Raw genomic sequence first — 27,132 nt, 5'->3', positions numbered from 1 at the left:
TTGGCCTATATTCCATCTAGAGTGCTTTAGCAATGTTATAAACTCTGTAAAACAACAACTATATTTTTATTTGTACATCTGTCCACTTCAGATTAATGCTACCTACGTTTAAAGGTAATACATGAATGAGCTTATTCAAAATGTTACATAGATGCTTAAAAAATTGGGATTGAAATGAATCAAGCCAATAAACTTGACTATGGTTTCACATTTCAAGTCTGAGTAGTCCAGATTTCCAGTCGGTGAGTAATTAATGCCTTCATAGTAAGATCTAAGGGAATCCCCTATTCATAAAATGGAATACATTGCGGCGAAACAAAGCACAATAATGCAGCTTGTTTCGAACTTCAGTTTAGTCAGATACTGTTTCCCTCAAAACAGAAATGCACATGGGCGTTCAGTAGTACCACAGCTAGCAGAGAGAACTGGACAGAGTGTTTTTTGTTGCTGGTAACTTATGCCATTACGAGGCTGTCACTTATTCTAGATCAGACAATGATTGGGTGAAATGCGAAGTTAGGCCAGATGTCTCAGACATTGTCAAGGTTATAATAAGACATCATGGGAATATAGTTGGCGCAAATATCCTAACATTTCTGACTTAAACTGGGTAGGTAAATAAATACAACCTCTTGTAGGCCTGTTGTTTGGCAGTTTTGACTGGGGAGCAATCTGAAGCTCTAGCTCAACCTCAGAGACAGCAGGATAAAAGAAGGGAACAGCAGAACAGTAACAGTGCATTTTCTGTGGTTTTATCCATGTCACCCCAGATCAATATGTTGAATTGGGAAAATCCTGTATTGCCACTTGTACAGTGTGAGTCTGTCTTCTCAGGCATAACGTGTAAAATTTGGATTAGAAGTAAAGCCATCATTATTTAATGGGACACGCTCTAGTGTAAACATTAGATGCTAGCGTAAAAGCAGTTAAATCGGTCAAAATGAGCCCTGTGAATGAGAAGTTATTGGACGCATGGTGCATATGAAAATTAATAGAGAATGTTTAATTCACGCCACAAAATAATCACAACAAGGACAAAACAACTGGGTGGTGTCACTTATCACAGCTTTAACCCTTATGCCTGGGACTAGAATGGAAGAAAAAATGTTTTAGGTAAGTATCAATTGAAATATTTGGCAAAAATGTAAAAACTCACTAAGTATTCTCTCAAGAAAGAGGAAGAGAAGGACAAGAGAAGTTTAGAAAAAAAGAGAAGGCTGGGACAAGTGTGGTGAAGAAGGAGATGTGTGGAAGGACTGAGGAAGCACAGAGGTGGTCTGTGACCGTGGTGAGCATTGACTAATGTCTGAAAGAAGCGAGACTCTGGTCATCAACCCTCCTACTGGCTGTTTGAACATGATACTTCACAAACAGTCCTCAGGTCTATTTAAAGTGACTAGCATCTGGGAAAGTACACGTGAAAACATTCAATAGAACAGGTTCTGTCCCCGAAGCCTGTCTAAATACACTGGTGGGCTATAACAGTATTAGGCATTGGTAGCAAATTCAAATGTAATCAATGAGCTGTTAAAAACAAAACAAAAGAACAGTTTAAGCATCTATGTTTGACAGCTGATTTTGGAAATTACTTGACTAGAATACACATTGGTCCACTGGGCCATGTAACATTGTGAGACCACCTGACTCAGCACAAATCGACACAAGGAGTGTGACCTGCCACATCTGTAGAACATCTAAGTATTATTTATATTGATAGTAAACATCACAGTTAACTAATCATTATGTTATAATATTACAATGAAAAAATAACAAAAGGAGCAGTCATACTCTAATTGGAAAATATTGGAAAATAAAAGATAATCTGTTACACAACCTAGATAAAATTGGTTTATTACCACCAGTGTAATTTAAATAAAGAAAAACAATACTTCTGGCCTATGCTCGAGTACCAGCTCCTAACTAGTCGTCAAACCATGAAAAGCCTTTTGAGGTTGCGACATGTTTCTTGGGCCCCCTGCCAGCCAGCCTTCACACGGTGTGAACCTTTCAGAACAGCCTTTGTCCACGCAAAGCTTAGTCAGGCTCCAGGCTCATGATGCACGGTGTGGCCAGGGCAGAGCTGGGACTCTGGTGCTGTGTTTCCACTGGTGCTTTACCCCCGGTACCAGGGCTACACCAGAGATTTATGCTAATGTTGGATCCAGACTTTTCTGTTTCCACTATACATTTGGTACCAAGGACTTAGAGCAGCTCACGTGGGGAGGGAGGAGTGAACTAACAACGCAATTTGGTTTTCCGGTCACGAAAAATAAAAGGCAATATTTTTCTGGTAGTAAAATAAACAATAATGCCGTGCTCAGTTTGTTTACAATATGGTGTTAGAACTTAAGTATTAAAACAAATGTCTTCTTCAAACTCCTGCGACGGCTCCTTCTCCACCTACACTTGTGACACTGCAACTAAACCAGTTTGAGTATTTTGTCAAATATATATACCTTTAATAGAAGGATTTGGGAGAATTCTGGGGTAATTTTGTGTTGTTATAAGTTCTGCAGGCTACGTCTCGTTCTCAGCGCTCCGTTTTTCTATTGAGTCAATGGCATCGTATTAACTTCTGTCGTTCCAACTCTTTCCGTTCTGAGTCTTTGCTTCCCTGTACTGTTGCTTTATTTTCTCTATTTTAGGAAGGATCTGTTTGTTAGATCGGATGAAAACCAATATGAGAAGCCTAAAGCAAACGATACACATCGCCATTCGAACAGAACAACATGCAGCGTTATCACACCATGTAACGCGTCAATCCATAAACCCCGCCAAAAGTCCTAAAGTCCGAGGCTTGGCACCAAGTGAGAGTCGGGCTACTCGGCCATGTCCTATTGGCTGACTGGCCCAGGCCTGTGTCTGTGGAAACAGAAACAAATCTGGACTTTAGGGAACAACGCCAGTGTTGGGCACCAGTGGAAATGTGGCATGGGTCAAGGAGGCCTCCTCACTGAGTTTTGCTGTCCGGCAGCTTCTCTGGCTCCAGGTCGAGTTCCGTCAGACAACAGTACAACACCATTTGGGTATATTTGGTGACCATGGCTGGCAAAAAGAGAGAGGAAGGTAGAAGTCAGTCACAAGTTATGTTGAGAAAAAAAAGACAAAAGGCATTTTAACTGGAGTGGTTTCACTGGACTTGTAGGTAATGGAATTTGACACACATGGCACTAAATGTTGCACATAGAACATTTTTCAGAACAAATGCAGTATTTTATTTTTGATTTACTGAGTCTGGCTTTGCCAGTTCATGTACACATTTTATGATACCTCGTGTCCTGGAGTCATGCATACAGCTAAAACCCAACCAATGAGGCGGAACAATCACATTTTGGACACTTAAAGGCTGCCATTCACATGTGGACAGGATGTACAGGGATCAATTTGTAAAGGCAGACTGAACTGTGACTCTTACGGTGATGACAGGCTTGCCATATACGTGACAAGGGTTATGACAAAGTCCCTAGTGAATAGACTTGCTAGTCTGCCTTAGGTGTTAATATGTCTGGATGTCTGACCTGGCTGCCCTAAGAACAACACACCTGCAAGTCTCTCTGGATGACAGAATCTGCTAAATGACTCACATGTGAGGACACATCCAAAGGAACATTACCATTGTCCTGTTGACGGACATGTTGTGCAACTCCTAAAAGTTAATGGGCATCACTTTTGTTTCAAAATTATTTAACGAATCTGCTTACTCCCAACACGATCACTGTCTAGCAATATTGCATGTAAATAGGTCACAGTCCAGCTGGATGGTTAGACAGATTATGTTTGTTTGTCTAAACCCACTAAATATTTTCCATTCAGTGTGCTATTTTTTAAAACGTAAAATGGTTCCAAGAAAACCAGGCTTGGATCCTCACCGTTTATTTTGCCTATAAACCGGGGCCTCCTGTGGTCAGGCAGGTAGATAGCCATGTAGTAGACAGGCACTCCGGACAGGGCAATGCCAATCCCTATGAACGAATTGATGGTGTCGGTGTACAGGGGGACGATAACCAGGAACAGACTGCACAGGCAGTAGATGAAGGGAAAGATCAGGCTGAGCTGTAGAGAGGAAACCCGGTTAGGGGACACACACATCCGTTTATTCACATCACACGTATCTTGTGACGACATCTTGCCAGTCCCTCAAAGGAAAAGGGCTACTTCCTGTTTCCTGTTCAGTGGTTAGGTTTAGGCTAATCTTGGTCAACCTAGAACTAAAATGTTAATTGTTCAGCTCTGTGATCAAGTTCTGGGTCCATATATGTATTAATGAGATTGGAACCAGAACAAAAGGCGCCCACCCCCCTCTTTTAAAATTACCAGCAAGTATGTGGGCCAAATCTCCGCTGTACTGAAATTCAAAAGATGTGAACAACAAATCCTTGATATATCCAAGGCACCGGAACAAATGGTGCTTGTTACCTCAGTGTTTCAGAACAGATCTACAAAAGGTTAGATTCATTGTAAAAGTCACAATCAAGGTTGTTGTTAGGAGTTAGGGTAGGTTTTATTATAGTACTTAGAATGGGAACTGTTTATTGCCAAAATAATAAAGATTCCTACAATGTTGTATGTAACAGAGCCAGCACAGAAGAAAGAAACATGACATGTTAGTAACTCCGTACCTTGACAGGTCTGTTTCTGTCCGGCTGAGTGTAGCGCAGGTAGATTAGTCCAGCCACTGACAGGCCTACATACAGCCAGTAGCTGAAGCTGAAATAGTTGATGAGCTGAAAGACGTCCTCAACACACAGGAAGATGAGACCCATCAACCCCTGAAAATAAATAGGACACATAACAGATCAGAGATATTCTAAAGCCGGTCGCCTGATAGAATCAAGGACCTGTTCTCTAATGACCCTGTATGGTAAATCACATATCTAGACTTCACTGTGTAACTCAAGAGAGCACTGTGGTCTGTGAAGTCGGGACGGTAATGACTCACGTTGAATATGAGAGCCGGCACGGGCGTGTAGCGCTCGGCATGGATCATACTGAGACTGCGTGGAAGGTGTCCCTCTCTTGCCCCCACGAAAAACAACCTGGACAGTACAGAGTGCAGCGAAAACAATAAAATAGGCACGATTCAGAAGCTACAATGGATTGGGTTTTCTGACCTATGATCTGAAACACCGTATTCTAAGAGCAACTGTCAGACGGACTCTAGGCAGTGTTACTGTATTCTGAGAGTAACTCTAAGGTGGACTCCAGGCAGTGTTACTGTATTCTGAGAGTAACTCTAAGGTGGACTCCAGGCAGTGTTACTGTATTCTGAGAGTAACTCTAAGGTGGACTCCAGGCAGTGTTACTGTATTCTGAGAGTAACTCTAAGGTGGACTCCAGGCAGTGTTACTGTATTCTGAGAGTAACTCTAAGGTGGACTCCAGGCAGTGTTACTGTATTCTGAGAGTAACTCTAAGGTGGACTCCAGGCAGTGTTACTGTATTCTGAGAGTAACTCTCTGGTGGACTCTAGGCAATGTTACTGTGTGCATCAGAGCTCATGGCCATTGAAACACCTGAGCTTGTGACCAGGACCACCATGTGAGGTCAATGCATCGACGATGTGGTCCATACCTGGAGGCAGCAATAATGGAGGCGTTGAGTCCCCCGTAGCAGGACATCGCCACGGAGATGGGAATAATCCACTTGAACGGTCCCAGGACTGCATTCCCAAACGTCTGTGGGATCAGAAAAAAAAAACGCTTAGTTCATCGGTCAGTTTTAAATTTCCCCCAGGAACGCATCACTGTCGGTCACGCTACAACCGTTTCTTCTGGCAAAATGCAACAGTGGAATTTCTAGGGATTGTTTGAATGTTAATCGCAGGTTTATCGGATATTGTCCTTATGTCTAACAAGGCAGAACACGGCGTGGTGCGACATACGTGTCCTGTCCTTCACCGCCCTAAACGCCCCATTCTGAGCTTGTGGGTCAGACGCCTCACCACGGCAACAGCGTCACTGGCCAGGAGGGAGGGCATGTCCAGGGCTGTGTAGTAGGCCACATTGGTCAGCAGGTAGATGATGGTCACTATTGGCATGGAAAAGGCGATGGCCAAAGGCAGGTTCCTATAGCAACAGAGTATCAGGTCAAAGGGAAGGATTGTAAACAACATAACTGATCGTCTCCACTAAACCACACATAGTATGCATTTTTGCTTATTTTGTTGACCACTTCTGTTTTGTAGTTGACACAAAGAAAATGTTGCAGTTCTGTTTCTATTTTGTGTACACTTGTTGTTCTGCCCATTACTCAATGTGTGGAATTTAATCAATATTGTGCTGGGACGTCCTGTGAAGAGGGGCAGTGAAGTGACACCTGTTCTTCTAGATAAACAACATAACAATTCCTTTAAAAAGATCATCATGGTATGTGTGATTTTTGGAGACTTTACAGGTTTGTCACAACATGATTGGAAAAGTTTCCCGATGTTCTTTTCTGGGCTCATGAACAATAGATCTTTGTATTGACACTGCTCTTTATTGAGCACATACAGTGGGGAGAACAAGTATTTGATACACTGTCGATTTTGCAGGTTTTCCTACTTACAAAGCATGTAGAGGTCTGTAATTTTTATCATAGGTACACTTCAAAATTGAGAGACGGAATCTAAAACAAAAATCCCGAAAATCCCATTGTATGATTTTTAAATAATTAATTTGCATTTTATTGCATGACATAAGTATTTGATCACCTACCAACCTGTAAGAATTCCAGCTCTCACAGACCTGTTAGTTTTTCTTTAAGAAGCCCTCCTGTTCTCCACTCATTACCTGTATTAACTGCACCTGTTTTAATTTGTTACCTGTATAAAAGACACCTGTCCACACCCTCAATCAAACAACCTCTCCACAATGGCCAAGACCAGAGAGCTGTGTTACGACATCAGGGATAAAATTGTAGACCTGCACAAGGCTGGGTTGGGCTACAGGACAATAGGCAAGCTATTGTCCGTATTGCCCAGCAACAGCCCCGAAACCTGAACGATCTGGAGAAGGTCTGTATGGAGGAGTGGGCCAAAATCCCTGCTGCAGTGTGTGCAAACCTGGTCAAGAACTACAGGAAACGTACGATCTCTGTAATTGCAAACAAAGGTTTCTGTACCAAATATTTAGTTCTGCTTTTCTGATGTATCAAATACTTATGTCATGCAATAAAATGCAAATTAATCACTTAAAAATCATACAGTGTGATTTTCTGGATTTTCGTTTTAGATTCCGTCACTCACAGTTGAAGTGTACCTATGATAAAAATTACAGACTTCTACATGCTTTGTAAGTGGGAAAACCGCAATGTATCAAATACTTGTTCTCCCCACTGTAGCTCCCATTTTACAAACTGTGACAATCAGATGATTGCCATCCAAAAACCGTCTCATGTTGTCATCCTTCCTCTAAGAGCAGAAAGTAGACAGTGAGGGGGAAAGGACAATTAAAGGCACAGTATGTCATCTTTTTGCTGTACTACTAACATAAAAACAAGCAAAAATGACCATAGGACAACTGTAGTTCGTTTTAAGTTAATGTTTTAAATAATCTCTTCCTTTGAAAACTAAGCAGTGACTGACAATCTCCATTTAAACACTCTTGTCGGTCCGACTAACAGTTTGCATTGACCTGTGATCTCCTTATTATACTAACCTCAGACACTCGCAGTACTACCCCCCCCCCCCCCCCCCCCAAACAACCCTGGACTAACTAATAATATACTGGTTTTGTTTGGTAAGGAAACATGAGGAGCAGACACGTGTTATTGTTTAGAGGCTGAATTCTACACCGTGCCCCTTTAAGTATGACACTCCTGGACTAGATGGTGACACAGCGAAAGTTTTTATTAGCTGGATTCTGATTTAAACCAAAGCATAGGTGCAGTCATCCAACACAGTCTGAAATATCGGAGAGTTTATGGTAGGGAACTATGAGAAGAGAAGTGAGAAGTAGGATCCTTTGTGTGTCGGACTCACAATGCCACATATCGAGCCCACCACTCTCCTGGTGAAGAGAAGCTGCATGCGCTTAATCTGTTGTAAGACTTGGATGACTGACCCACTTATGAATGCGGGGGTCTTAAAATAGGACAGATACCTCTCAGGGTTCTGGATCTCTTCCGTGACAAAGTTAAGTGTGTCCCAGCCAGAGTAGGAGAACAGGGCTGAATAAAGGGCCAGAGCTATAGGCCCGGGTTCCATCGAGGAACCCTCAAATGGATTCTGGAAGTTCTGTGTTTCTCCTAGACACAGGAGGGAGAGAGGCAAGAGGGAGGAGGGAGGAGGGAGGAGGGAGACGCAGCAGAGGAAAACAGACGTGTGACATTACCTTGTGTTGCACATGTACCTTGAGTAGAGGAATGGTCAGTCACAGTTAAAACTCAGATTTAATATAATGGAGGGTCAGTCACAGTTAAAACTCAGATTTAATATAATGGAGGGTCAGTCACAGTTAAAACTCAGATTTAATATAATGGATGGTCAGTCACAGTTAAATCTCAGATTTAATATAATGGAGGGTCAGTCACAGTTAAAACTCAGATTTAATATAATGGATGGTCAGTCACAGTTAAATCTCAGATTTAATATAATGGATGGTCAGTCACAGTTAAATCTCAGATTTAATATAATGGAGGGTCAGTCACAGTTAAAACTCAGATTTAATATAATGGATGGTCAGTCACAGTTAAATCTCAGATTTAATATAATGGAGGGTCAGTCACAGTTAAAACTCAGATTTAATATAATGGATGGTCAGTCACAGTTAAAACTATGCTTTAATATAATGGATGGTCAGTCACAGTTAAAACTATGCTTTAATATAATGGATGGTCAGTCACAGTTAAAACTCAGCTTTAATATAATGGAGGGTCAGTCACAGTTAAAACTATGCTTTAATATAATGGAGGGTCAGTCACAGTTAAATCACCCCACACACTACCCACCAGAAATGCTGACTGTCCCCTCCACATCACTTACCATGGGCCAACTTTATGACACCTATGATGATGATTAGGATGAGGGACAGGAGCTTGGCATAGGTGAACAGATCCTGGACTAGGGTGCCCCACTTCACGTACGCACAGTTTACGAAGACCAGCACGCCTGTGAGGAAACAGAGGGGTTATCTACGCTGCGCCATACAGATGCAGAAGAGAGGGGCGGCAGACAGCTCGGCCGTTAGAGCGTCTGACCGATCCACAAAGCAAACAGTTGAAAAATCTGTTATGTTAGTAACAGTAACTTGGAGGTGATGCAAACAACAGTAAGTTTTCCGGGCCGGGGAATCTCGTGTCTGAACCGTGCTGCTGACTCGGTCCATCGCTGTCTGACCTAAATACCAGTCCAGTGTGAGACTCCCAGACAACCAAAGAACCAGCACAAAGCAAAGTGGACCCGGTGTTATTTTAACGGCCCGGCCGACAAGCTCTTCGGGGCTTCACTTTCCTGCCAGCCGACGCACGGGGCAACTGAGTTGAAGATGCGTTCATGTGACTAAAGACAATGGTTGATTTGGCCTAAAGAGACGATTTCCTGGACACAGGCAAATATCTTTGTGGTCCGTGGACTAGCCCCTTCTGTCATGAATCATGAGTCCCGCAAGCTGAAATGATTGGTTCACTCGGGCAAGGAGCTTACATCCTAAATGGAGTCATCCGTTTGAAATTGAAAAACGGTTTGGGGTTATGGGATTGGGGTTAACCTGTGTCCCCGGGGAAAAGGGTCCACAAACCCCCTCCCTGGTGACTTGGTAAAAACAACCACACGGCAGGTCCCTTACAGATGCAGGCGGCAGCCAGGAGGCGGATGGCGTCGTAGGGCGGTTGGCAGGTGGGGTACCACGCCTCCACCAGGTAGTTGGCGAAGGTCAGCGAGATGACCGCCTGGCTGGCCGGCTCGATCAGCAGGATGGACGTCCACAGACGGATGAAGGCCGGGAAGCTGCCGAACGACTCCAGGATGTAGGCGTAGCTGGCGCCCGATTTGGTGATGGTGGTTCCCAGCTCTGCGTAGCACAGTGCCCCGAAAACGGAAAAGATGCCACCAAGGGCCCAGACGACCAGCGACAGGCCGTAGGAGCCGGCGTGCATGAGCACACCTTTGGGGGAGACGAAGATTCCAGAGCCAATCATGTTGCCCACTATCAGACAGATGCCGTTCGTGAGGGAGATCTCGCGCCTCATTTGCATTTTGTTGTCGTCGCCCTTCGGCACCTTGAGGTCTTCAACGGACTCGGCCCGCTTGCTGGGGCATAGTGACCGCAACAGGGCAGCCAGCTTCTGTCTCATTCTGCCAGATTAAGGAGCTGAGGAAAAATGTGCACGCAGCATTAATGTTGAGGTTGATCTCGAGATGAATTGAATGAAAATATTACAGGGATACTAAATAATACAAACACCAATAAATGTAATTGATGGGGCACTGTGTGGAATCCTGCCTCTAAACAATAACGCAACTTGTCTCCTCCCTTTGTTTCCCCTTACAGAACGAGACCGGTGTAGCATTAGCTAGTCCAGGGTGGTTTGGGGGGAGGAATGTACTGCGGGGGTCTACAGTATGTGGAGATCACAAGTCGATGCAAACTGATAGACGGACCGGTGAGAATGTTAAAATGGGGAATATGTCGGCCACTGATTTATTTATGTCTAGACAATATGTAATTTGAAACATTAACTCAAAACATGTCTACTGGTCATTTTTGCTTGTATTAATGGTAGTAGTAGCACCTTTAAACTGGGACAAATATTTACTTATACATTCTGGAATTAAGAATACCTTTATGTTTGGACAATGAGGGGCTCCCCACCCTAAACCCACATTTTTTTCCTGCCATGGCCCCTAAAGTAGAGCCAGAACACATGCTCCCACAGTTCTTTTACTGGGTCCTTTACTTATTCTGTTCCATTGTAATATACTAATATAGATGTAAAATGACTAAGTGCTGGTCACAAGTGTCATCTCTCCACCTACCACAATCTTTTAGACAAAGATCCTCAACCCATGAACACAACCATGACCATAAAATAAATAAAGACACATTTACCGTCCCTACCTGTCGATAGAAGAACACGGCTCTCAACAGGTATGAGAATTTAAGGTTTTTCCTCTGAGGGTGAACGCTCGAATGCCAACAGGTCAAGACCCTCTGATGGGTTTTCTGAGTTAGTCGGAGAGTGGAGTGCGCCCATCTGAGGCAGCAACAGGACGGTCAGTGTCGCAATGCCAGTGCGATGGTAGACACCCTCTCCGGTTCCACTTCTATTTTGGGAGGATATCAGCACTTAGCACCCGCTCTTCCCCGGACAGAGTCTTGATAACATGGGATTTGTCTCATTCGCGCATGGGAAGTGTTTCAGACCCAGCTGTTACCCGTTCTTCCCATGGAACATTTTGTTATTGAGTTCCCATCATTGACCCCCCCCCCCCCCCCCCGCTCCCAAAAAAGGACCCGAAGGGAACCATTTTACATAGACTGTAAACAGGAAGTGATTTGTCTAAACAGTAGTGTGTGTATAGAGTAACACCAAAGACTGATCGTGGAGGTTCTGATTATGTTCTTGTGTATGACTGAAGCCACTGCACCTGGGATTCAGAGTATGGCAGTGAGTAAAATATAAGAACTGAAATACAGGAAAAAAATAAACAGGGTTGTAAGGATTCTACACACTTTAATGAAAAGTGTATGGTATCTGAAACATCATTGCATACATACTCTGGTGAATCCTATTTTCTGTGCTACAGTTCTACAGATTCATCTTCTGTATACAGTATATTTGACAGTGGTGAATGTGCATACCGAAATGGAAAAACATACATAAGTTGAATCAAATCGGGAAGCTGTACAGGAATATTACTTTTTTTTTTTAATACATAAAATAACTTAGAACTACAAGTAGAAAATGACTGAAGAAAACTAGAACAATGGAACAAAAGGCAGAACATCAAAGATAGTTGTACTGTACTTACACAGCAGTTTGTCCAATGGTATAAAAAAGCAAAAAGAAATTAAATCGATAAAATGTTGAGTTCTGTGCAAATGGATTAATCAGTTGTGGAAAACAATATGAGTCTTGAACATAAAACAGTATCAAAGACAAGGCTGTAATTATCCAGAAGATTTTGGAAGTTTCTCTAAGGCAAGGCGCCCTACCACCCTACATCAAAACACTTGGCACAGAATACGTTCCAACTCGACCAGAGCTGAAAACAGAAGACAACCACGTGGTCTGACAATGAATCTACCACAACACCAATTTATTTTGGTAAGAACGCCTTGATGAATGAACACACAGCAACACATGAGCCTAGAGATCTCAGCCAGCGTTCAACAGTGGTCATAGTGTTGAGCCCGGTGTTGACCCAGCCTGTGCTTTAAGCACCCGTTTAAGGAAATGCATTTATAATAAGGCCTCTACCCAGCTGGGACTTAGCCGAGCGCTCAGTTCCCCACGCTGAGACAATGCACACACACACACACACATCGCCGGCAGAAACCGAAACTGGGGGAAGAGCCAGAGGATGACAAGGTGAAAGGATGAGATTACTTTTGACACTGATGCTTTGTGGACAGGTATCAGCAGGACAGAGCTCCACTGTCAGGAGAGGAAGTGATTGTAACAGTCATGACCTGGAGATCCCGCTGGGGTCACCCGGGGGAACAATGCCAATTATGGATAGTTCCACTGGACAATACTGTAGTTACCTTTGACTGTGAAGTCAACTGGGTCCGCCATTTCTTATCAAGATCTTCAAAGGAAAAATAGTCAGAGAGATTGTGACGTTTTGGATTTATAAGAATGGTAATTCAGTAAAGCCTAAAGTTAATGGTATAAGAGGTTTATGTTAGGCCAGTATATTAAAGAGTACAGCCAAACATTTCTAATTAATATTAATTATTAACATTTATATTTTTCGTACAAGGCTACATTAATTAGGGCAGTAGGTCAGGTCTATAAGACCCATTGTACTGAAGCCTAGTTAGAAATACTTGTTTTGGGTAGAGTCATTTCAACAAGGAATTAACTGGATTAATTATTGCACCATGCACTATAATTACCAGATCCAATCCTGCCTTTTCTTCTCTACACTGCCTCATAGATTCTGGGTAATTCTTAATGATGCTGCCTAAATCCTTCCTCTTGGACCTTCATTTGGATGTGTCCAGAGCTGAGGGAGTGGGAAAACAATGTTTGATGGAGTAAGGGCTAATGAGACTGTCCAGTGACTCCATTCAGCAAATCTGAAGCAGTGCAGCCCTCATGAGCTCAAGTGGAATCCCATGAGCTCAAGGCACCACTGTGTTTTTGAGCTTCAAAACAATAATATTAATAATGCTTTATATTTATACAGCGCTTTTCAAGGACCCAAAGACGCTTTACAAGATGAACATGGAATAAAGCCTTTGAGCTTGGATTTATGAGGTAGCCCTCAGTACCAGAACGGGGTGAGTGTGTAGATTGATATGGAAGAAGAAGTTCGGAGAGGAAGGCAGGGGTGATATTGTTTAGTAGTTTGCTTTATATGTCAGTAGGAGGATCTTGTGGTCAATGTGTTGGGAGATAGGAGGCCAGTGTAACTCACAGAGGATAGGGGTGATATGCTGCCGGGACTTGGTGTGAGTGAGTAGTCTGGCAGTAGAGTTTGAACCATTTGGAGCTCATGGAGGGATGTAGATTTGATGCCAGTAAGAAGGAAGTTCCAGTAGTCAAGACGGGAGATTATGAATGCATGTATTAGGGTTTCAGCAGCAGGACGGGAGAGGGAAGGTCTGAGTTTGGTGAAGATGGAAGTTTTACCTTAAAAGTAATTGATGTTGGATAACAGGACTTGACACCATGTAGAAGGCAAACTACGTTCCTATCTTAAAAGGTTAACTGTTACTTAGCTTTACATGTTGTAAAATGACAAGGGGTTTGTTCAACTGAATTCAAGGCTTGTTCTATCATTTAAAAGTGGAACGTTTATGGGAACAATTAACAAACAAGTGTGTGGTGGAGATTGATGGGTTTATTGCCACTCTGCACTCTCTGGAAGTCACCCTCTTTGAGTTTCATCGCCAAGGAAGATTCTTCAAGTTACACATTTCATACAGTTAAAAGAACTGTTAGGCCCATCAACAAAAAAATATATTAATCCCCACGCCGTTTTGCATTTGCAATCGATGAAGTGATGACTCTGGCCCATCCTGGACCAACATTTAAAGGCATCTCCTTAACCCTGCGACAGTTCCCTTCCCCCTGGCTGAATGACATACTTCAGATGGGACAGGGTGGGCAGCCAGGCTTCCCTTCAACACGGCGTCCCACAGACCGACAGCCACAGTCGGAAGCAGAACAAACAACTGCGGCGCTAAGCCCAGCCGGTTGCTGTTCAGGGCCACTATATTTGACACTTGGCTCGAGGACAAATCCCTGCCCAGTCAGTTCACCGGCTGCTACCAAAAACACGTAGTGCAAACAGAGATACTGTAACAAGCTACGGACCATCACGTACTCTATTGCAAAAAAACATGTCAACAAAACAGCCCGAAGACCTTGTCAGACCCAAGGAGAGTGTTTAAGCAGCCGCAGATGTATTAAATACATTGGCAGGAACAGTGATTTATAATACATCGGTTTTAATCGGCTGTGTGTTGTTTGTCTTCATATGTAAACTTGTCAAGACAAAAGACAGACTCTAAAGAAGCTAAAACCGAACACCTAAATCCACCGTTGAAATTCTATAATACGCGGTATAGGGAAGTACACGTCTTATAAATAATAAAGGCCTTAACAAAGGCTACACGATACGTCGTCCTCCCTGAAACCAAATGCTGATCCTGCTCTTGGGGTGTATGTTGAAGCCTTGGGCCCATTTGATTTCAATGTCAACAGAATGTATTTTAGGACAGAAAGTGCACAGTCTTTATGAGGAAAAAAGACATGGTTTAGAAATTGTCCCAAAAAAATTATAATACAACAAATTCTAAAATCTAAATACAGTGATATCCCTACTGTATGCAGCAATTTGTTTTGATAAACAACAAGGAATGTGGTTGATCCAGTTTTGACCTACTCATTGTTTCCACAAACAGTAGAACTCTAGTTGAGTACCTTTCTCTAACTGTAGAGCTACAGATTCAACAGTCAAGGAGTGAAACCAGAGCCATAGATAAGTAATATGTTACATATTATCTCTTTCTGGAAAACCATTTAGGGCAGAGGGAAGAAAACAGAACTAGAAAATGGTCAGAAGGGGCCTGTAACTAACCACTCAGAACATTGGGTATGGTTCATGGAGAAACTAATTATTTCCCTGACAAATGACCTACGATTCATTATATACAGTACCTGGCAAAAGGTTGGACACACCTACTCATACAAGTGCATTTGTTTATTTTATTTCACACATTGCAGAATAATACTGAAGACATCAAAACTAAAAACACATGGAATCACATAGTAACCCAAAAAGTAATTTAACAGACAGAAATGTCATTTTGTAGATTATTCATAGTAGCCACCCTTTGCCCCAAAGAAAGCTTTGCACACTCTTTTCAATTCTCTCAACCAGCTTCATGAGGCAGTCACCTGGAATGCATTCTAAAATCTAATTAAAAGTTAACTTTCCTTAATGCGTTTGAGCCAATCAGTGTTGTGATAAGGCAGGGCTGATATACCGAAGACCCTCATCATGTCTGTACTGTAGTAGAACATATTTTGTAAGGAACAGCTCAAATAACCAAAGAGAAACGCCAGTCCATCATTACGTTAAGACACGGAGATCAGTCAATCCAGAAAACGTCTTCAAGCGCAATCGCAAAAAACATCAACACTGTGATGAAACTGGCTCTCATGAGAACCGCCACAGGAAAGGAAGACCCAAGTAACACATCAACATCATCTGTTCAGAGGACACTGCATGCATCAGGCCATTATGGCCGAACTGCTGCAAAGAAACCACTACTGAAGGACAGCAATAAGAGACTTGCTCTGGAAGAGAAACGGACATTAGACTGTTGGGAATTTTTTCCTTTGGTCTGATTGGTCTAAATTTGAGGTATTTGATTCCAGCAGCTGTCTTTATGCAACGCAAAGTGGCTGAACGGATGATCTCCGCATGTGTGGTCTTCACCGTGAAGCCTGGAGGATGAGTCGTGATGGTGCTTTGCTTGTCACAATGTCACTGATTTTGAATTCAAATCAACCAGCATGACCAACACAGCCTTCTGGGATGACACGCCAAACCATCTGGTGTGCAATTAGAGGGACTGTAATTTGTTTTTCCAACAGAACAATGGTTCTGTCCAGTGCTGGTTAAGGGGCTGTTTTGGCCATGGAGGAGAGTCATGGTGTTCCATCGGATGACCTGGCCTCCACAATCACCTGACCTCAACCCAATTGAGATGGTTTGGGATGAGTTGGACCGCAGACTGAAGGAAGCATTCCAGGTGACTACCTCATGAAGCTGGTTGAGAGAATGCCAAGATGGTGCGAAGCTTTCATCAAGGCAAATCGTGGCTACCTTGAATCTACAACTTGGTCGTTTAATAATTTTTGGGTTACTACATGATTCCAAGTTTTTGTTGAGGTCTTCACTATAATTCTACCATGCGGAAAATCTGAAAAATAAAGAAATACCAATGAATGAGTAGGTGTCCAAACTTTTGTCTGGTACTGTAATTCTTCAAATGCCTTGATTAAATCCCACAGCATTTGACTGTAAATCCCAAAGAGTCCTCTGCTTTTTCTTTTTAGAGAACAGTGAAACCTTTTTCGAAACACAGGGAAAACTGTCTTTTAAAAGGCGTATTTACCTTCAGGTCCTTTCAACTTCTTGTTGCCTTCCATTTGAGTCACACCAACATGTTTTCCTGTGTGACTGAGAAGAAAAGTAGGTGCCACGACACTTAATGTACACCGACAGCTGGGCTTGATCAACTCCCAGTTCCGGTTCATATTTATTAGGGCACAAACTACAAAACATTGTGCAAGTGGAAAACAAAAATGAGTGTCTTATTGGACAAGTCCAGGCAGTCCCTCCATCTTTCAGTCCGTTAAACTCCATTTGGTACCTACTGACTAAGACCCACTAACAAACAGTACCAGCTCAACGAGCTCAAGGTCTTTTACAGTTTACAGGGCGTCTAGTCTTTTCCGTAACAACTCTTAATAATTCCTGGGGTTGCTGTAGGAGAGCGGGGGTGCACTAGGGGTCAATGGGCCCCCGGAGGAGCTGAGCTCTGGGGGGAACGGCTGCAGGCCCATCTGCTTGTTGTCCTGGAGCTTGCGAACCACCACGCGGCAGAAGTCTTCGCTGTGGCGATGGCAGGTGTCCAGAAGCTGGCGGACTTTGGCCGTGCGGGTGCCGCGGTTCACCACCAACTCGTAGTCCTCCCGCATCAGAAGAGAGCGCGCCAGTAGGGCGTCCAGGCTCTGGTTCAGGCAGGCCTCCGTCATCTGCTCGACAATTGCCTCGCGCCGCGCCGCAATCCACCGCGCCACCGGGCCCAGCGCTGAGCCGGCAGGGTCCGATGGTAGGTAATCTGGAGACCGTGGGGATAGTTTCACACTAGGTATTAGATTACATGTAATAGAAATTATGGAAACAGTAGTGTTCCAACACGGAGCTTGAGGAACAAAAAGTTCTGATTCCTCAAGCCCCTTGTTTTCCTCAAGGCTCTGTTCTAGGACCGCTACTGATGTCATTACATACAGAATAATTGGAGCCTTTCATATTGGAAACAGTTCAATTAAAGGGCAGATTTCTGTTATGTTTTGAGATTAAGATCAAGCCGATAAACCAAAACGAAATATAATGTTGCCTTTTTTTTTTGTCAATAACTCTGGAGGCCACTGAGTCTAGCTGGGCAGGTACTGAGAACGGGTATAATTTCTGTCACCTGGTGTGTTTGGGGACGGGTACGGCGGCGGCTTCAGGGTGAGGTTGTCCAGTTGAGTTTCCAACTCAGCCCTGTCTGGTTTGAGGGGTATGTTGAGGTTGTCCAGGGGCTGGGCATTCTGGGGGTAGTCGTTAAGGTTGTTGGACTCTTTGAGGGGCTGGGGGGGATCCAGGGTGTGAGGCATGAACGAAGAGGGGTTCACTTCTGAGGAACAGGAGGTGTTGGGGGGAGGGAGATAAGGACAGATGGGTGTCAAAAAGCGGTGGCTCCTGCAGCTAAGAACAGAAAGATTTTTCTCCTCATTACAGAAACTCTCTGTATTTATGTTATCTATTTATCTGTTAAAAAGAGAAGCGGGAGAACAGGAACAGAGCTGGGTATCATTTAGGGTTGACCGCATTTAGTCGCCTGGCCGGCTGTTTTATTGATAGGCTTTTGTCGGACAATGTTCTTTTTTTTAAACAGTCACTATAAGTCTACCAAAGAATGTTGGTAAAACTTCATTTGGACAGACTGTAAAGCATCAATAACAGGTCAATTAACACCAAACAGAAACCTCATCCTCATCCCTTTCCCGAACACTTACCCCTAACACTTATTCTAAACCTGACCCTAACAGGCATTCAGATGACAGTATGAACATCTGCAGAGCATCCACAGATGGTCACCGTGACTGTCCAAATAAAGTGTAACCAAAATGCCTGCTGAATCCTGGCAACGTAGGTGTGTGCTAGGCCTACAGTAACATTCATTTCCAAGTTCAAATTTTTTTTTACATTTAAATTTACTTGCTGCAATTGCCAGAAACGAATCCTCCAAACTGCACTCTCTGGTGTGTCTGAGGAAGCGCCATGTGGGTGTGTGGCTACGAGCTCTCAACCAGGCAAAGGGAAGATGCTAACCTGTTTAAATAATGTGCTGAGGTAATGTTACCTACTCCGTGAAAGTGAAACAAACCCTTCACACTGTGCACAGCAGCAGGGTTAAAACCGAAACCATTCCCTTTATAATCATCTCTGCCACCTATTTTCCAAACATTCCAGTCTCAATATTCTGAATGTACGAGGAGCGTATGCCATAAAACCTTTTTCAAAGACGGTGTTAAAAGTTTCCAGGGGTTCAAAAAACACGAGTTTTTAAAACGCATTCAGGAGGGATGAGAAGATATCAAGGCCAGAGTGAACGTATGACAGCATCCAAAAGATTAGTTTTCCTTCATTTGGGCCTGACTGCCCACAGCCACGTTCTGTGAGCTCACAGGAGGTCACTTAGCCGCGGAGCAAGAAGAGAGGAGAGGAGACGGAGGAGTCACAGGATGTAGGGAGGGAGGAGAGGAGAGGACAACCGGGGTGATAAAAGGAGCGGACTGAAGAGGAGAGAGTAGTACATGGGAGAAAGACATTGCGACAGCATGCTGCCATCAGGGTCGGGCCTGACAGGGTCGGGTTGGAGTAAAAGAGAAAAGGAGACAAAGTAATAATCAGAGACCTGGAGGAGGGTTGCAGTTAAGAGGAAACACTGTACATGAATAATACTAGATTTTAAACAATGCCTTTCACGGAAATGTGTTTTATCTGTGGTGTGTGTGTGTGTGTGTGGGAGATTTAGACATGACGATCAGTGGAATGTGTTTTGAACAGCTCTCCAGATGACCAGCTACAGAATGTTTACACTCCGGGGACAGGTTCCCACAGAGTTCTGGGAGCCAGGAGTGATTGGATTTTCCCAGACAACCTGAATATACTGAAATAAATGGGTCATCTGTGGATTACTCTGACGTAAAAAATGTTACATTTCCCCATGTAAAAAAACCAAACTAATCTCTGAAACAACAGTATTGGTCAGTGGTGGACCGCTGGAGGCTGCATAACAGGCATCCCAAGAGCCTGCCCACCTGGCAGCCACATTCACATAGCATATGAGAAAAAGCATGATCAGAAAGGCAGTCAGAGTGCAGTGAGTTTATTACACACACTGTATTTATAGCTATTTACAGGTGTTACTAATAGCCCAGGATGAGGCAGGCTTACCTCTAGAAGGCGGGTCATGGGTGCTGATTAGAGAGCTCGGCTGGGAGATGTCTGCTTCCTGAGAGGAGTGAGACCCAGAGCCCGAGGTGGAGCTTCCCTGTGACAGCAACACAGCATGTTGAAGATATGTAGGCAAAACACACACGGACACGGAGACGCGGACGAAATGTGCAGTGCTTGTAGCCCAGTGGCACGAACTTAAAGAACAGAGTCCTGCCAGGTCTTATAGATGGCACCTGAGGTCTTAAGCCTACGCTGAATGTTGCTGTTCTAGAATGTTGCAGTTCTAGAATGTTGCAGTTCTAGAATGTTGCTGTTCTAGAATGTTGCTGTTCTAGAATGTTGCTGTCCTAGAATGTTGCTGTCCTAGAATGTTGCTGTCCTAGAATGTTGCTGTCCTAGAATGTTGCTGTCCTAGAATGTTGCTGTCCTAGAATGTTGCTGTCCTAGAATGTTGCTGTCCTACACCGCTTCTGTCCTACACCGCTTCTGTTCTACACCGCTTCTGTTCTACACCGCTTCTGTTCTACAACGCTTCTGTTCTACAACGCTTCTGTTCTACAACGCTTCTGTTCTACAACGCTTCTGTTCTACAACGCTTCTGTTCTACAACGCTTCTGTTCTACAACGCTTCTGTTCTACAACGCTTCTGTTCTACAACGCTTCTGTTCTACAACGCTTCTGTTCTACAACGCTTCTGTTCTACAACGCTTCTGTTCTACAACACTTCTGTTCTACAACACTTCTGTTCTACAACACTTCTGTTCTACAACACTTCTGTTCTACAACACTTCTGTTCTACAACACTTCTGTTCTCGAAAACGTACTGGCCAGGGACTGGAGATGGTTATGTTCAGAGGTTTCTCCTCCTCCCTCTTGTCCACGCATGCAACAGGTGTAGCAGAAAAGCCACCTGTCCTCCTCATCAGCTAGAGAGGGAAGAGAGATGGAGAGATTACATACCATGTTGGTTTGATCCCTCTAGTTTGAGTGGTTCAAGAGATATTGTATTATAATTAATTAAATGGTAATTATGCTAACTACATAAAAATAATCAGTTGATACATGTTCAAACATTTTAAACATGCATCAAATGTGGTCACTGTAGTTTTAATGGTTCAGATGAAAGTGGTACTATTACTGTCCCATTGAAATCAGTGAGGAGATCCAATTTGGGGGGGAAAATAACATTAAAGTCAATAGTCTTGGTGGGATGAAGGCAACAAAAAGAAAAAAGTTTGAGGATGTATCAATACTATTGGAAATACTAGTGATAGGTTGTGTACAACCCAAGTCTTCTTTGCACTTTACACATAAAAAAAACACAGTTTGTTGCAAAATTTGCAAAGCAGAAGTGGCATGGCAGAGGGGCATGACAGTGATGCATGAGCACAAGGAAGCAATGTTCCCATGACGAAAGCGGTTGAAGCACAATTCGTTCATCTGAAACAAATGTGCTACTGTCTGCCTCCACTCCTCCCGGTTAGCCTCTACACTGTAACGATAAATGCAACTGCTTAATAACTTTAGGTGTTTTAAAAATCTTAAATTTTTTATTAAACACTTGCATTTAATGTTGAATTTTTTTAGGCATTAAATGGTATTTAGAATCAGGAAACATTTTGGTTGACACCCCCCCTGAAAATAATTATTGGACTACAATATATTCCACAATGTAGCCCATTATTTTATTTTTTATTATACTGCTTTCCTATCTTTATCATGGGTGCCAATAATTGTCAAGATGACAGTATGTAAATGCTGCCACAGAGGCTTGGATGTTCTTTGAACTCTAATGTTAAAGAGCGGGCAGAGGGGGGTTGTGGGTCATTCCTACCAGAATGTCAAGTCATCCATTTGACTCCCTTCCTAATTTCACATGAGTCATGTCTGAAGTAATCCAAAACGCATCTATCACAAATCCAACAAGAAATGTTTTGCAATTCACAGTGTTACTTGAGTGATACCACCACACACTCACGTTGCCAAACATTTCCAACACGTCACTGAACTTCTGGTCTATGTACTCGACGCCACAACTGACCTTTGACTTCTTCACCTCCAGCACAGCTTCGAGGACGTCAATCTCATCGAACCTCCTCAGCATTGGCTCCAGCTCGATCACACACTCTGAACACAGATGGACAATTATGACCCCGTCCTGCCTATGGATGGCCAGGTTAAGGCTCTATGCACATCCAGCCGTTAGGATTCCAGATTTTCACCCAAATGGCTGGCTTTAGATTAGAGGGTCAGAGGTAATAGGACAAGCTTCTTACTAAGGAAAGAGGGCCTTTCATCTGGGTTGGTGGTCCATCCACTGGTCATGATGTGGATGAGGGTCTCCCGGCTAGGGATGTCTCGGGGCAGACTGTCCAGACTGGTGTCGGGTCGAGTCCCCCGCAGAACGCTGAACATGATCTGCATCGGGTTGGTCGCGTCTGTACACACAAAATAAATTAGATAACTGAAATATTCGCTGTGATTTTCCTTCAACATATGTTTTGCAGTTAGAAAATCTCAATTAAAAGCAATTTTCCCTTTATTACCTTCAAATGGTATCCTTCTGGAAAGCACCTCCCACATAATGATAGCATAGCTAAAATGGGAACACAAGATAGAAATATATATTTTTGAGTCAGATGAGGCACGCTCACACAGAAGAAGGTTTAATAGAATGAAATACTCAGTCATGCATCTCAATTCGTTAGTCTTACCGAAATGGAAAACCCACTTCAGTTAATCATGATAACAGCTGTTCAAGGACCGTCACCCAGAGACCCAAAGGACTGAATCAGTCAGACCTCAAAAGATGTTGAAAGGCTCATTTCATGTAGACTTTTCTCCGTAAAATATTAAATGGTTGCTCTAGTGGGAGGGGCTAGTCTTCCCATCAGACTAACTAAAATCTTCCATTGATCTATCGTTGGCAATGTGTTTCAGTCAGAGACTTCTGGCTTTATTTAGGTGAGCTCACAATTGTTGCATTTGGCCAGAACCAGGAATTGAGATTAAGCCTAGGCAACAAGTTTCATATCTCTTTTTGTTACCCCCCCCCCCCCCCCACACACACACACACACACACACACACACACACGTTACTGACATTAATATATTTAAATTGGAGCTCAATACAAAGTGCCCTGCCATTTCCCCTAAGGGGAATGTGGTCAGATTTAATCTGACCAAAATAATACACTTACATTGTAGTACTTTTACTGAAGTCTTGTGTAAAATCCCACACAGACTGACGTACTTCCGTAAAACTGGCAAAAAACAAGGTCTCTTTCAGTGAAAAAACAAGGTGTGTCTTCTAATCAAATGTCTCAAATTTCACACAGTTTCACTCGCTTAGGGTTTGGTGAAGAAATCAGCCGAGATTGCCGCGTAAGAAATATGTTCAGCAGATCCAGTCATGTTTCAAATTACGCAGATGGTGATCTGAACCAATTCTAATGCTGCCCATGTGTTGCCTGATGCCACTTGTCAGTGTGTTTTAACCTCTCGCTCAAGCATAATCAGATCCGGCAAATTGTCTAGGTCCTTTAGTTTAAGGCTTTTAGCAGCTATCCCTATTCAGGGTACAGTAGTGAGTGCCCACATTTTCACTTTCCTCCAGGCATTTTTGTCCTCCTTCCCTACCCCCATCGGAAACAAACTCACATTGCAGGCACCATGTCCTACCAACTGAGTTACAAGGGACTATGAAACCCTGGTTGTGGTCAAGCTGGTTTGCCTTCGGCTTACCTGTACATGTCGTGTTTGACATCTGCACGGCGGCTCTTGGAGGGTTCATACTCCTCAGGGGGCATGTAGATGACAGTGCCTCCCATCTCAGGTGGCTTTGACCCGGAGCATTTACTGATGGACAGTTGACGCCACTTGGATAGGCCAAAGTCGGCTATCTGAACACAAAGAGCACAATCTGCTGAAGAGCTGGGTCATGTTTAGAAGGAGAACAATCTGCTGAAGAGCTGGGTCATGTTTAGAAGGAGAACAATCTGCTGGGTGCAGTTCAGTATGTTTATCATATTTTTTTTAGACCAGGCATGATTTATTTTGTAGAGTAATTCATTTGCTAGGTTGCAACTTTGCACGAAATAGAACAAAACCTGAAGGAAAACCTTTTTTGGTCAGAAGTGTGCTCAAAACACAAAATTAGGATCCACTGACATGTTCAGTTTTATCAGCACCTACCAGGCTACATTAATCTTGAGCTCTGATCAAGCAAAGCATTTGATTGTTTTGATAGTATGCAGGGCGTAACTGATTTACAGGGCGTTACTAAACCTATTAAGGTTTTTAGGTAAGGTTGCCCAAGGCAAAAATGCTGTATACTTATAGTTTATAATAGTGTAACCATTTTTGTTGCACTTTGGTACACTCAGGGCTGGTTTCGCAGACACGGATTAATCCTAGACTAGGACTAAAAATTTATTACGCCTAGAATAGGACTAAAAAAACTCCATTGAGCTTGTTTTTTAGTCCTAGACTAGGCTTAATCTCTGTCTGTGAAACCAGACCTAAATAGTATTAAAACAGTATTTAAGTCTTATTTAAATAGTAAAAAGTATACTCTCCCACCCTGGACTTCCAAATAAACGCTGACATTTGGATATTTTCTAATTAAGATATTTTCTAACTAAGCCTTAAGGCTCTGTGAGATTGGACCGAGTCATGTATTAAACACACCCAAATCTGGGCCAAGTTAAAAACTATTAAAAGAACAATTTTAATAGGGGTTAATTAAGCTTAAATTGGTTCCTGGAGGGTTGCTCAAGATAACTGAGTGCCGATTCATATTCTAATCTTGCCCCTCCTGTCGTAGTCATAAGAAGACAAATGATCTTTGACTAGCCACCGATCTGGGCCTCGGGACTTCAGAAGGAGGGCTCAGCGGGGCTCCTTGGGTGGCACAGTGGTCTGAGCCACTGTATCGCAGCACTGAGACATACAACGTGGTCTATAGTGTGTGACCTCACACAAGCTCATTGTGCTAACTTCCTGGTCGGCCGATCAGCGCGTGAAAGAAGCAAGATGGCTTTGGCGTGACATGTCTCAATGCCCGCATTGCGATCAGACAAGGTTGTGTACTCAACTGGATACACCCCAAAAATGTGTGGGTATGCAGCTCGGGATCTGCCTAAATGTTAAAAACATGCGTGTGGATGTGCCAACAGAGCCACTCGCAAACACAACACACACACACGCACCTTGACATGGAGCTCTCCATCCAGCAGGATATTCTGTGTCTTGAGGTCATGGTGAAGAAGGGGTGGGGTCATGTTGTGCAGGAAGTTGACACCCAGGGCAATCTCGTACAGGACACGCAGCCTCAACGACCAGGCCAGCACTGGGAATAGGGTCTTCTACAGAGTGCAGAAGGAAATGGAAAGGAAATTTTAGGAGAGTGGAGAATGAATACATGAAAAAAGAAAGTGAAAGACTGCATTGAGGGGATTTCGCAGATGTGTTACGGGCCCAAAAGCTTTGTCACGTCTTTGATTCCTCAACCGATGAGGCTGTGTTTGTCTTGTCATCTGCTGAATGACTGAAACAACGTCAGAGTCGAGTCCACGGCAAAGGAAACCTCAAACAAACGTGTTTCGTTACCTTCTTCAAAAATGAAAGAGTGAAAACCATACTGTGCTTGTATTCACCTCTTACAAGCACAACCTAAATTAAATCCCCTTCATTGTTATGGCAACAGTTTTCAGCCTAAGTTCGTAATTCCTTGTTTTGAACACTGTTCTTACCTCATGAAGCAACTGGTCCAGGGAGCCATTGCTCAAGTACTCTGTGATGATGCAGAAGAACTCAGGCTCATTGCACACGCCAAAGATCTGGATGATGTAGTTGAACCTGGCCTTGTGAAGTACCTCTGCCTCCTTCAGCAGACAATTTCTCTCCCTGCAAATGGTTGTGACTAAGTTGCGGCCTTTTTAATTACATACGCATAGACAATTGTAGAAAAACAATACGGTACATTTCTGAGTGATAGGATTTCGGAACCACATAATAAATCACTGTGTTCGTATTTGTGCATGGCACATCTGTATATATCTTTTTATTTATTTTACATATCTGAGAATAAATCAATGTTCATTGTGGACATACCTTAATAGTGTCAGGGTCAACAGAAAATCAATAGGGGCTTCTAGATACATGTATCATATACCAGTAGGCATATTAGACAATAAATCAAGTGAAGCACATCACAAGTCCTACTTGGTATGGCATAGTAATTTGAACAATCCTACCTTTCGCCAACAGGAGAATCCAATTTGAGGCACTTGATGGCAACGGTGGTCCGCCAATCAGAATGCTGTGCCTTGAACACGGTTCCGAACCCACCTGCACTCAGGTAATGCAAGTCCGTCAGCTTTTGATAGGGGATCACTGGTAGAGTGCTCGTGAGACTACAGAGGTTCACACAGCCCGCGTGCCGCTGCTCCATAATTATTGTGAACCAACAATAGGAACTTAAACGAAAATGCAAGTGGTCCTCCTCTGCCTAAAAGAGAAAGCGGAATTGACAGTTCTCGTTTCAGACGCAACGAAAAGCCCCCCGGGAGCACAGAATCATAAATGATCCATTAGGAGGTAACGGCTATTCGCGGGCTTAATTGCAGTAAGCCGTCCAAAACTGACTGTGATTTGGCTTGAATTCTTCATAGAAAAAATAAAGGATGTACACCTGTCAATATGTCAAACTCTAGCGAGGAACCGCTCCACACCAAAACAATGTGCGACTGGATCATGCTTTCTTGTTAGCTACAGATAGTACAGCTAACGACAACATATTGAGGGCATATTTGTAAGATACTACAGTCCGAGATCAGTTAGCCAAATAGTATCATGTTACAGAATAGCTGGTAGATTACATTAACGTAAACTAGGACAGACATTACTGAATTCTACATTTAGCTTACTGCGAAGGTGGTGGCTTCGATGTCCGTTGTTGTCATAAATTGTGCAGTCAGGTGACAGTCTTCCGGGTTTCTTAGAGTTACGTTAAGGACCCAAACGTTTTCATGGGATAGTTATTAACTCTCCCAGCAAACCTGCGCGTCGTAAAACAAAGTTTTACCATCATCCGAAGTACTTTTTATTATTAGTTTGACGTGTTAAGTGGAAAAACTTTCAACAAAAAAAATTCTAATACGAAAAATCCCCGAGTTAAAATAAGGGTGTGCGCACATATTTTAGCTTTATGGTAGAATCGGAACGCCTTCGCTA

General features: G+C 43.2%; 2 protein-coding genes across 4 annotated transcripts; both read right to left on the bottom strand.

The window, feature by feature from the left end:
* Window positions 1-2,625: 2,625 nt before the first annotated feature.
* LOC105030384 (Y+L amino acid transporter 2) lies at window positions 2,626-16,865 on the bottom strand. 2 transcript variants are annotated; one of them, XM_020045174.3, is made up of 11 exons: window positions 16,778-16,865; window positions 9,764-10,288; window positions 8,962-9,087; window positions 8,081-8,225; window positions 5,941-6,064; window positions 5,571-5,674; window positions 4,940-5,036; window positions 4,620-4,769; window positions 3,870-4,053; window positions 2,955-3,045; window positions 2,626-2,862 (listed from the first exon to the last, which is right to left on the bottom strand). In XM_020045174.3, exons 2-11 carry the CDS (start codon window positions 10,269-10,271, stop codon window positions 2,835-2,837), a joined length of 1,557 nt encoding a protein of 518 aa, XP_019900733.2. In that variant the 5' UTR covers window positions 10,272-10,288; window positions 16,778-16,865; the 3' UTR covers window positions 2,626-2,834. The 2 variants fall into 2 exon arrangements, with proteins under 2 accessions (XP_019900733.2, XP_010902528.2); XM_010904226.5 differs by lacking the exon at window positions 16,778-16,865 and adding an exon at window positions 11,036-11,321.
* On the bottom strand, window positions 13,692-27,032 carry LOC105030385 (receptor-interacting serine/threonine-protein kinase 2). 2 transcript variants are annotated; one of them, XM_010904227.3, is made up of 12 exons: window positions 26,826-27,032; window positions 26,154-26,407; window positions 25,650-25,803; window positions 25,107-25,262; window positions 23,641-23,798; window positions 22,443-22,492; window positions 22,173-22,334; window positions 21,938-22,023; window positions 20,721-20,822; window positions 19,894-19,990; window positions 17,864-18,067; window positions 13,692-17,506 (listed from the first exon to the last, which is right to left on the bottom strand). In XM_010904227.3, exons 1-12 carry the CDS (start codon window positions 26,859-26,861, stop codon window positions 17,130-17,132), a joined length of 1,836 nt encoding a protein of 611 aa, XP_010902529.2. In that variant the 5' UTR covers window positions 26,862-27,032; the 3' UTR covers window positions 13,692-17,129. The 2 variants fall into 2 exon arrangements, with proteins under 2 accessions (XP_010902529.2, XP_010902530.1); XM_010904228.4 differs by having other exon boundaries at window positions 26,154-26,247; window positions 26,826-26,905.
* Window positions 27,033-27,132: the final 100 nt, after the last annotated feature.

The sequence above is a fragment of the Esox lucius genome, chromosome 3 (assembly GCF_011004845.1).
Source record: "Esox lucius isolate fEsoLuc1 chromosome 3, fEsoLuc1.pri, whole genome shotgun sequence".
Taxonomy (NCBI): domain Eukaryota; kingdom Metazoa; phylum Chordata; class Actinopteri; order Esociformes; family Esocidae; genus Esox; species Esox lucius.
Note: the sequence above shows the minus strand (reverse complement) of the source record. Positions and strands in the feature narration are given on the sequence as shown.